Here is a 12,021-nt window from a genome sequence, read left to right as displayed (position 1 = left end):
ATCTTACAGAACTGGCCTTGAGGCAGGCCAGTTCTCATCGCTTGCTTTCCTGTTTCTGTAGAAAACACATTTTGTACCAACATTTGTAATGTACTCAAAACTTTATTTGATACACACACAATGAACTTTAATGTAATATAATAAAGAAAAACCCTTTCAATGAGAAACTCTCTAAGGCTCTGCACCCTTTCTAATGTCCAAACACACCCTGATGTAAAGACATTCCATGCACATGTCCTATCAGAGTTGGCCAAGAATGTTTAAAATTAGTAGCTACATCCATTTCCTTATCAGGTGTACAGCTGACGCTGCTCTATTCTGCAGCCGACATACACACAGACATATTCTCAGCTTAAGCTTCAGGCCTTATCATAGTTGTACAAATGTATTTCAGACACCACACTTTGTTGTCATCATTGCATGCTCCCACAATGATGAAATTTATGCTCTGCATTTAACCCCATCACATGTGAGATACACTCAAGTGGGGCAGCGGGCAGCTTTGTGGGCAACCAGGAAGCAGTTGTGAAGTGGGTGTCTCTCACAAGGACAACACATGAGCGTTGCATGGAAATTGAACCTGAGACTTTCTGATCTTACATTGGCTGCCTTATCACTGCACCACAGCCGCCCACTACGAAACCTCGGCAAAATTTTTTCTGCGTATTTCTCAACAGAAATGCCAAATTTGCAGCTTGATTAATGTCATGAAATATTTGTTTTCTTAAAACTGATTTTAAATCTTAAATAAAAAAAATCATGTCAGATTTTGTAACACAGTTTTTGATTTTTTTTGGTATTAAATTAAAACTTTAACAAAAACTAAGAAACTTGTTTACAGTGTTCAGTGTTTTCAGTTTAATACTTTTAAAATGTTTTTAAAAAGCAAACTGTAGACATGAACTCATCAGTCCATGGAGATTTCAGCTACAGGAGGCACATCTTAAGTTAATATACTGAAGGAGCAAAACAAAAATGTAAAGTTGTAACTTTTCAATCCGCTTCAGTTTTTATGCTGTCATGACTTTTTGATTAAAACTGCTTCAGCTAAAAGCAATTTAAATGAAATCTCTGAAGTAAAATAGAGTAAAATATATACAGTATAATAAGCAGAAAACAAGCAGCGTGTGAAACTAACATTTGAATCAGATTCAAATCTAACAGTTTTAACTTTTCCTTTTTTTTCTCTTATAGTCAAAACTTTCCTTTGCACAAAAAGAATCAATGAGAAAATAACCAGAAATGTTATTGGACAAAAAACTCCAAACTTGATACAATCTGTATCTAAACCAGATTTTAACAGTTTAATAAACAATCATAAGAGAAACAAAATTACTGAAATATATTAAAAGGGAAACAATCTGAATTTCTTTATACATGTCTTTAAAAGGCTACAATAAATTACTTAATTAAATATTAATGTCACCTGGTGATAAAACATACACATCTTACAGGAGAGAAAAAGCTCATGAAACAACAGAAACAAGAGAAATTGCAAGATGTAAAGAAATAAAGTCAGGAATATAAAATTTGTTTTTTTAACCAGCTCCTTTGATCTCATCTGTATCTTTAAGATGGGTTGATTTGAATCCAGAACATGATGGTCCATAAAGAGATAAGCGTCTTTGATGCTATAAATAAAGAACAATTCAACAAAAATACAACAAAAGAAATATTTGTTCGCAAAATGAATATAGATTAAACATTTTATGTACAGTTTCAATGCATCTGACACATTAAATATACTGTATCTTGACTCTTTAATAGCTTCCAAACGTTTTCTAATCTGAACAATTAAAGGGGAGAAATAATGAATGAGATTGCTCCATATACTGCCAATCTGTTTTCTTTAGGCAGTTAAAAACGTTTGAGTATCCTGCATTCTGCATTTTGTTTATTCTCTCAGTTTTGCTCTTTCAAATCAGAACAAACATTAAAGATTACTCACAAACTAGAACACAACAGTCTTTTGAAGCAGAAAAAACATTTTAAATCCGGTTGCAATAATTTTTGACAAACAACTTAATTTGAGCTCTAAACCTAACTCAACAATATTTTACATTCATATCAAAAATTCAAATTATCTCTTCACAAGTAAGAATTCCTCCTTTTCATCTGGTTTTAAATCACAGCAGGGGCCTCTGCTCCAGCGGCAGACTTTCTATCAGGCACTTCAGCTGCTCCTCACCCAGCTTGATCTTGTCTTCCAGCTTTCGCTGCTCAATAATGAGCGCAGACTTCATCTTCACAAAGTGTCTGTAGTCGTCCAGGCTCCCTGCATCCAGCTTGGTCTCCATGATGATGGACACCAGACGCTCCCGACGGTCCAGGTTCTCCTTCAGTTCCTTGGCATCATCGTGCTGCCTCATCAGCAGCTTCCGTTTCTCTGTCAGGGTTCGCTGATGGAGAACGGAGTTGTGTTATAAAAGAAAAATAAGCATTACCCAATCACATTAAACCAGGAACAACTTGTTATCATGGTTAGGTCTTCAAAGAAAACAAATTTTTGAACTCCATTAAAATGGACAAAACATGTTCTTCTTGCTCTTTCAGAGCTTTTACTGCATACTAAATTAAAAACAACAACAAAATGTCTTCTTAATCACAATGATCAACAAAACAATAAGGTGAGTACAGTCAAGTAGTTTTTTTGTTGTTGTTTTTGTTTGTTTTTTAAGCTTCTGTCTGTTGTCTGGTTTTGCCTGCACAAGCATTTTCTTAACCTAACAGTATAAATAAAACTCAGGGTATATTTTACTCTAAAGACTTTAGATTTCAAATCTTAAAACTTCTGCTTCAAGATTCATCAATATAACCCGGATTTTTTTTAATTTGTTTTAAATGTTGTTCTCATATGATAACATCCAGGGCCAGCTGGGAACCATTTTGACAGCTGCTCCAATAAATTCACTATCTAGTCTTCAACATTCTGTTAACCATTTGAAAAAGCTGATACAACTTTAGATATCAGTGACATTTTCTTTAGAAGTTTTGTAATTTGATAGTCTTAATTGTAAAATACAGGTTCCAGGTCCCAGAATAAAGTGACCTCATGTAATCAGTTCATACAAGTCAGCCCCTTTGGAGGTTTACCTGTATAAAGAGCCTCAAAAATCTGTAATTTTAGCAAAAAATCCATATTAATCACACGTGCTGTGATTAGAGAGTATTAGAGAAATCACAAAAAATTTGTGTATATTTAGGATATGATCCATATTGTCTTAATAAAAAAAACTTGTCATATGAAGATTTAACTGGCGTCGAGGCGACTGACATGATTAACTATCTGGTGCTGCAGAGCTCGAATTAAACAATGAGCCAGATGAAAGCTTTCAAAAGCCTTGAAGCCTACAATTGGGGATTTAGAACATTTAGGATGCAAAGAAGCTTTAAATGGCTGTTGACTTGTTTCTGCCCAGGTGAGTAGTGAGAATTCTGCTATTTTAAAGGGCCAATATTATGTGTTTCTCAGGCATATATTTAAATTCTATACCATAATAAAGTAACTATGTCACCTTTAATTCTTATTAAAATGTTGTTTTTATGTTTAAATAGAAAATAAACTTGTCTTCTCATCACTTCCTTTTCTAAACACCTTGAAATTGGCCTCTGTCTCCTTAAGAACCTCCTTCTGCTTCTGTCCCATCCATTTCAGCGCGGGGGAGGGGAGGTGTGCTCCATGATGAGGAAGCTTGACTTGGAGACACAGCCCAGAAGCAGAGCTGGTCCCAAAAGACAGTTCTAGTCCCAACTGGTCATTTTGTTCTCCTGCCTGGCTTCCTCAGGGCTCTACAAGATTTCTGAAACATGCATGAATGAGTCAAAGCAAGACTCTGGGCATGTTTTTGATGAGAGGGTAACATTATAAAACTCAAAAAAGTAGATTTTATTTCATAGTTCCTTTAAGTAATTAGCCTATGATAACAATGCTATCACTTATGCTAACAACGAGGTAACCCCTTATTTCTATGTGCTTTGATATACTTTTAAATAATTTATTTAGCTTCTGTAAACCCAAATTCGAGTAACTGTCCAATATCTGAAAATACAATTTAAACAATACAATCCTTACCTGTTGGTCACTGCAAACTCTTGCATTGCCCATTTCCACATCTCCTGTTTTTAGCAGATACATTTTTGGATTTTTATTTCTGTAAGCTTTTTAAAGGGGCAATATCATGTAAAATCAACTTTTTTGAGCTTTATATCATAATGTTATACTCCCATAAAAATGCATGCCCAAAGTCTTGCTTTGACTCATTCATGCATGTTTGAGAAATCCTGCAGTGTTTTTAGGAAGCCATGCAGAGGAGGAAAACGACAGGTGGGGACTAGAAGCACCTTTTGGGACCAGAAATGCCCCTGGGACGTGTCTTCAAGCCAAATTTCCTCATGGCAGAACACCCCCCTCCCCACACGCCCCGCCCATGACTCCTGCAGGCTCTCAAACAACGGGTGAAACTAAACTCTGCTGAGCTCCACTACTTCTCACTCAGTGAAGCTCTTCTCAGATTCTAAGTACCTTTGAGAAAATGTATTTTCAGATGCCAAGTACACTGCACCATAGCACACACCCCACCCCACCATGTGCGACCCCCCATGCTGAAATGGGTGGGACAGAAGCGGAAGGTGGTTCTTAAAGAGACAGAGGCCAATTTCAAGGCGTTTAGAAGGGGAAGTGATGAGAAGATAAGTTTATTTTCTATTTAAACATAAAAACAGCATTTTCATAACAGCTAAATGTGACATAGATACTTTATTATGGTATAGTATTTAAATATATGCCTGAGAAACACATAATATTGCCCCTTTAAAATCACCTCCCTGCAGCCCAACACACTACTTTTGGAGCACGAACAAAAAAAAACCTTTTATATTTCTCCCGACTGGAGTGGTTGCAACAACTGTACGGCACCGAATTTAGACATTTTGACGCTGAATTAACAGAAGGAAACGGGGCTGCATTTACTTATTTCCCTTCCCCCCGTCTGCATTTCATGACGTCGTTACTATGTCATCTGTAACTCAGCTAAATCCAGCAGTCACTGTGCAATAGGCACACCTTGACAGGTTACAAGTCCATCAAAGGGCCACACATAGAGATAAATGACCATTCAGTCTCACTCACACCTAGGGACAGTTTAGAGTTACAGTATCCTTAACTTTGAGTTAACCTAACAGTCATTTTATTGGTCTGTGGGAGGAAACCAAAGTGCCTGGAGAAAATCCACAACATGCACAGAGAGAGAGCATGCAAACTCTACCGAGAAAGGTCCCCCAGGCCAGGATTTGATCCAGCAACTTTATTGCTGAGAGGCATCAGCTCTACCAACTGAGCCAGCCTTGAAATGTCATTTATTGTTAACATTATTTAACATTTTGAGGCTCTGAGATGTTAAATAATTTTGAAACATAATTTTTGAAAATAAATAAATAAATAAATAAATAAATAAATAAATAAATAAATAAATAAATAAATAAATAAATAAATAAATAAATAAATAAATAAATAAATAAATAAATGTAAAACTCAAAAAAATTCTTGGGATTGCTCTATGCCACCGTGTACCGACAAAATGAGGGGAAATCTGTGTAAATTACGGACAATCCATACAACCTGTCAGTTACCTTCTCCTCTGGTGGAGCTTCATACTCCAGGCTATTGAGGGCATTCTCCACTCGAGCAAGTCGCCCTGACAGTGACAGTAGCAGGCTCACCACCTTATCCAGGTCACCCACAAACATGCAGAACTTCTCGAGCTGGTTGGGCTGGCAGAGACGTTGTACGGTAGCCTCCACGTCCCGACCCAGAGCCTCGTTGTCCTCCATGTCCTCCTGCAAGCTCTGCTGCGCCTCCCGCAGCACCTCCAGTTTCCTCGCCAGGCTGGAGATTAACTCTTGCTGAAGAGGACAAAGAAGACCCACCACATGTTCCAAACATGCCACTCTTTTACAACAACTCAAACTTTCTTTTTAAGTTCTTAGCTTTTTTTAGCCAGTCATCTGCAGAGCTTCATGTACAATAAAACACCTTTTTTTTTGGATCAGAGTAGATGGCTTCTACCTTTTTACTGGCCAGGTCCACATCCCGCTCATCCTCGGAGTCCTGCTCCTCCAGCTGCTTCTGCATGTCCTTCATCTTGATGAGGAGCTCGGCTTTGGGAGCAGATGTGTTGTAGTAGGAGGAGCTGGGGACCAGGGAGACTGAGGCTGATAAAGACACATCCTCTTCCTCCCTCCTGTAATATGAGTTATAAAAACATTGTCTGAGTTTCAGTTTAGAAATAAAGAAATCTTCATGTTTGTATTTAAAATATGCATAATTTATAAGTAAAGCCATTATTCTTTAAAAAAATCACTAAGATGCTGGTTGTCTCAACACTTACTACCTACATCTAAACAAATTTTAGTATGTGACCTCAATTTACATTTATTAAAATGTTGAAAATAAAAAAGTATATTTGGAAATATTTCAGAAAATATGTAAACAATGAAAATACTATAAATTACAAGAAGTTAGAGAATACAAATATTTGATATGCATTTGAAAATAGAAAATTACACTACAGAACGTGTAATGTTAAAGCATGTCCACCAGAAGGCAGACTAAATCTTGGATAACAAGCCTGAACTGATGAGTAAACCATTCTCAAACAAAAAGACAGGAAGTCAATTCCACTGTTTTTATAATAAGGGCAAAAACCAGACTTTAGGAATGTTTACTCTTATAAATCAAATAAACATTTCCTGAAAAAGCAAAATGATGCAGAAGAGAATGTTTTTACAAATGTACTTCACTGAGAGCTCAAACTGTCCCACTACATTTTCATCTAAAAATGGTAAATGGACTGAACTTATAGGGCACTTTACACTTACAAACATTCACCCATTCACACTCACATTCACACACTGATGATGGCAAAGTACATTGTAGCCACAGCTGCCCTGGGGCACACTGACAGAGGTGGGGCTGCCATGCACCGGCGCCACCATCAGTAGGAAAAAAAAAATATATATATATATATATATATAACAAATATAAAAAAACATTTTTAAAAAAGGCTGCTTTTTTAATAAAATAGATTAGTGCTTGCTTGAGGTAAATTATTAATTTCAAGAAGGCTTCAGATTATTTCTTTCAAAAGTCTAAACTTTTGACATCTAAATGTCATTTTCTTCATACATATTACAAAATGCAAATGTAAAATATAAAGCAACAAGCCTTACTTGTCTTTTGCTAAAATGTCTCACCTGTTTGAGGTGGGCAGCCTGGACACTGCAGATGCCCTCCTCCGCTGTTGGGCCCCCTCCAAGATCATCTCCTCTGGGGGAAAGAGTCCCTCCATCAGGTCCATGGTAGTTTTCCTTCCACTTTGATCCAGGATCTCCACCAGAGACTTGTCTTTGTCCATGATGTCCCTGGCCAGCTCTTCTCTCTTGGCCTCATCCTCAAGATGCTGGTCATCAGCTGACCTGGACTCCTGACTCAACTCTGAACCATGTTCTGGTTCCTGTTCAGGTTGGCAAGTGGCGGTGAGGAATGAGGATGAAACTGGGTGTTCTGTGGTGCTCTGAGTAGAGATGTGGAGCGAAGGTTCAGGGATGCTGCAGGCCTTACTGCTCTGATGCAGGTGGACTTGTCCCTCTTGACCTGAGCTGCTTTCATTGTGGATAATTCTGACGGGGACCTTCTTTACTGTTACTGGACTGTTTACATCCATCACTGCTAGGACATGAGGTTCTGTTTCTGACCTGGATAATAAACAAAAGTCAGGATCTAAATCAGAAAATAAAAATATGATGCCCTTGTCTGACTTTATACTTCTGACTGATACATCAGTTTAGACTTTTTACCATCAGTTTTCATTTTGAAATCTGCAGCTGAAAGAAAATATTTTTATTCTGAGTGTTAGGGCTAGAGGTGTAGTGAAAATTTATACTAACTGTTTTAATTTTTCAAACAAATTGCTGCAGTTTTGTGAGTTTGAAGCATACAGATGTGCTTCACAACACAAAGATGACCTTAAAAAAGCACATGTTGCTTAATCTGGGGAATGTCAAATGTCATTTCCCAGCTGTTTGGAGTTAATCTTTTTTAACATTTAAGGCAGCTGCCAGTCTTCTCAGGAGTGGATGTTCCAGCAAATTCACTCCAAAGGTCAGACCGTGGAATGCTCATGGAATTGCGCTCCATCTCCATTTCAAAGCCTAGTTAAAGGTCATGACCAGATATTTCAAAAAGGCTTTGCAAATGATATAAAAACAGATAAGATCATACATAAAACTATTACTTTAATTACTTTGAATTATTGCTATTAAACATGATTAACAAGGGTGAGGCAGTTTTTGTATACACACTGTTTTGGCAATTTGGATTTGTTTATGTTAAAAATAAATGAAAAATGACTGTAATAAGTAGGATGTCTTGTCATCTGCATTTATCTAATTTTAAGTAAGTTTTAAGCTGGTTTTAAGGATTTTTTACTTGATGTGATTATGATTCTTCCAAATCAACAAAGAAAACAGGAGGAATTCTGTAAAATGCAGCAATTTTTTTCATGTTATGTTTAGGTTAAATGGTAAAACTATTAGCAAATCAAAGAAATAGGTATTTTAAAGTTACTTTAAACATCACATTTCTAAGAGAAGTTTTGGGACTTAAAATTGAAGATTGGTAACTTCAGTCCAAACAAAGTTTAAAAGTTGCCTAAAAAAGTTAGAATGCTTTAAATTAGAGAGTGATTTGTACTGTTAAACCTCTATGGAAATACAAGCTCATGCAGTTTTAACATAATTACAGCCTACTGTTCAATTTGTTTTAGGCTGCAGAGGAAATTGAAACAAAACTGATCTTCTTACATTTCAAGCCCTTTCTGGGTGCACAATAACTGATCCACTGCTTCATTTATTTCTTTGAAAATGGGCTGTTTTAAATATAATCTCACCAAAAACTGTAGTATTTGTCTCTAGAAAGGCACTCTCTTGTTTGTGTTCTGCTCAACCTGTTTACTTAAAGTTGAAAGTATTTTCTGTTCAACAGAAGCTTTATGTAACAGCAGGCAGTGAGGAGACCTGAAGATCCCCAGCTAAGCTGCTTACCTGAGATGTGAGTCATCCTGCACGGACACGGCTGGTGGTTTGTTGGTCAGCCTGAGGGGCACAAACAGAAGGGAAGGAAATTGCGACAGATTTGTCAAAGAGGATGATGGAGAAGAAGACGGTAGTTCTGGTTGTTCCTTCTCCTCCTTGGTTTCTACACTCAGGTCTGGTCCAGATTTTGATTTAAGGTTGGAGAAACTGGTCTGGGTGGAGCCAGCAGTATGCAGATGCACATCTGCATGGTGCTGGCTGTCAGAACCAGAGATGGACAGAGGCTGGAGTGCTGCCTGGTCCGACTGGGCGCCACTGAGGTATTCCTGGGAAGAGGATGTGGTTTCTGGACCTAAATGGGGCCTGGGTGGTGGCAGCAGGCTTTGGGTTTGTGGCTGCTTGGAATCAGGGTTGGGGCTGATGCTACGACATCCAGAGGAGAGTGTGGTGTGGGAGGAACCAGCACGGTCACATTTGGTCCTGTGGTCAGGGAGGCCTGGAACAAACCCCTCAGTTCTTTGGACTGACGTGACCGACTGTGGGCTGTGGTCAGATGACCTGCTCTCAACCTTTTCTCTGTAGATCAAAATTAAACTTGTCAGTACCTGAATAAGTTCTTAAAATAAAATAAAATAAAAATTATTTACTTACTTTGACATGAAAACAATGGACTTGGGAAAAAAGGCGCTATCTTTAAAGAAAACCTTGTCAAGAGATCCATCTAGATTGTTTTTAAGTCTCTTTATACTTTAGAAGTTCATAGAAATATTCAAAAGTAGAATAACTGCACATTAATGCAAATAATTATCATTACATATACAAGAAGTTACTGGACTTTGCCTTGAGCTGTTCTTCATTTTTTACATTTCTCTTTCAAGCAGTTTGACATTTTCATAACCAAAGTGGTCTGGATCAACGTTTCTCTAGACTTTCTAAAAGTTTTTAGAGTTTCGCATTTGACCTCCAGGCTACTTTTTAACTCAGTTTCAGTTCTTGTACCTGAAGATGTTTGAGGGAATGTTTTTAATTTATGTTATTTTGTTTATACCAAATAATTGCCCTAGACTTACAGTGGGGGGAAGTATTTAGTCAGCAACCAATTGATCAAGTTCTCCCACTTAAAAAGACGAGAGAAGCATGTAATGGACATCATAGTTAGACCTCAACTAGAACATATCCAGAAAATCACATTGTATGATTTTTTAAAAGAATTTATTTGCAAATAATGGTGGGAAAAAAGTATTCGGTCAATAACAAAAGATATTCTCAATACTTTGTTATTTTTTGTTGGTTCACCACAGTAGAGTGTGACTGTTTGAAGTTGTGAAAAGGTGTCTTTTATACTGATAACAAGTTCAAACGTGTGCCATTACTACATGTAATAAGTAGAGGACAGAGAAGAAGTTACAGATCTGTGAGAGCCAGAATCTTGCTAGTTTTTTATTGACCAAATACCTATTTCCCACCATAATTGTGCAAATAAATTCTTCTAGAAAATGAGACAATGTGATTTTCTAGACATGTTTTCTCATTTCGTCTCTCATAGTTGAGGTCTAAATTACAGGCCTCTCACATCTTTTTAAGTGGGAGAACTTGCACAATTGGTGACTGACTAAATACCTTTTCCCCACTGTATGAAATTAAGATAAAAAGCTCATAAACCCATAAAATAGGAGTTGTGCCAACACACAACAGAAAAACATTAATTTTAAATCGGCTCTTTAAGCTCTTTGTTACAAAAAGTCTATCACAAAGGCTCAGTTTTTTTCCCATTTCCTTAGTTAAATCAATTAAAAAATATCAGTTTATTTGAAAAGAGCATTTTAGCTCCAAACAAAAATAATTCCCAGAGGTCTATAAGGTGAAAAATATCAAGTTAGGAATGCTCTGTGTTTAATCCTACCTGAACTGATAATTTGAACTTAAACCAAAGGAACAATAACTCCATTTTAGCAGTGGTAGAATTAAACCACCTGCTCTTTCCCTCAGACATCAGTGTAGATGTGCTGAGAGAAAACTGAGAAAGGACAGACCATGAGATTTGCTGGACACCGTAAATCTAGCTTACCAATGTAGGGGTCACCTCGAGTCAAATTATCAAGGAACTATCTTGGACTCTCAGTCCTCTGATGGGCCTTCGAATGGACAAAATCCCCATCTACCTGGCAGGTGACAGAACATCATCTCAAGGTAAAAGCTGGCTGTGTGTGACGTCGAGGTCTGACCAAAGCTGAGCACAGAACACTTCGCCCTTCTGGTTAAACCCACATTATTTAAGTTAAAGTATAGAAAAGCTAACACCTTTCTTCAACCTTTTTTCTTAACCTTGCCCTTGCCAACTCCTGAGATAAACAGCCTCAAATGTCTGGTTTTTAACATCTAATCTGACATTTGTGTTTCTATTTAAGTGTGGTTAACAATTAAGAAGTTAAAAGCTTGTTATTGTTGGTCCCAAAACTTTTTATAGGAGATTAATTGTTCACAATCAGGTGTACTCTAGTTAATTTTGTATGATTTGTAAAATAAACGATCGCATATTATGGTTCAAATAAACATTCACTGACTGAGAGTTACTTTTTGTGTCCATTCATTTTTGCACTAAAGAAATGTTTATCCAAAATAAAAGAGATCCTTGCTAATTAAATTACTCTTATAACTTTGTTATAAGAAGTGTAAGCTGACCCTTACACCAAAAATAAAAATGCAGTATTATTTTAACAAATGTTTTAAACAACAGTCACAGACTTCAGGTTCCTTTTTAAAATTCTGTTGTGAATCCATGTGATGCTGGTCATCTTGCCTTCAATCCCTTACAGAGTTTGGGATACAGTTGGGATTATTATTTTTTGTTTGTTTGTTTGTTTGTTTGTTTGTTTGTTTGTTTGTTTGTTTGTTTGTTTGTTTGTTTGTTTGTTTGTTTGTTTGTTTGTT

General features: G+C 36.9%; 1 protein-coding gene across 5 annotated transcripts in view; it reads right to left on the bottom strand.

Annotated features, from left to right (window-relative positions):
• Positions 1–1,279: 1,279 nt before the first annotated feature.
• shroom2b (shroom family member 2b) overlaps positions 1,280–12,021 on the bottom strand; it is a 27,938-nt gene continuing 17,196 nt past the window's right edge. For 4 of the 5 annotated variants that reach the window (XM_014027315.1, XM_014027314.1, XM_014027316.1 and 1 more), the window contains 5 exons: positions 9,100–9,666; positions 7,252–7,752; positions 6,065–6,239; positions 5,629–5,901; positions 1,280–2,399 (listed from right to left, as the gene is read on the bottom strand). In XM_014027315.1, coding sequence (XP_013882769.1) covers positions 2,127–2,399; positions 5,629–5,901; positions 6,065–6,239; positions 7,252–7,752; positions 9,100–9,666 — 1,789 coding nt within the window. In that variant the 3' untranslated portion in view covers positions 1,280–2,126. The remainder of the gene's footprint in view (positions 2,400–5,628; positions 5,902–6,064; positions 6,240–7,251; positions 7,753–9,099; positions 9,667–12,021) is intronic. The other variant, XM_014027317.1, reaches the window with a different exon arrangement.

The sequence above is a fragment of the Austrofundulus limnaeus genome, unplaced genomic scaffold, assembly GCF_001266775.1.
Source record: "Austrofundulus limnaeus strain Quisiro unplaced genomic scaffold, Austrofundulus_limnaeus-1.0 Scaffold634, whole genome shotgun sequence".
In the NCBI taxonomy this organism is placed as follows: domain Eukaryota; kingdom Metazoa; phylum Chordata; class Actinopteri; order Cyprinodontiformes; family Rivulidae; genus Austrofundulus; species Austrofundulus limnaeus.
The sequence above is the reverse complement of the archived record's forward strand: the minus strand, read 5'-3'. Positions and strand labels throughout refer to the sequence as shown.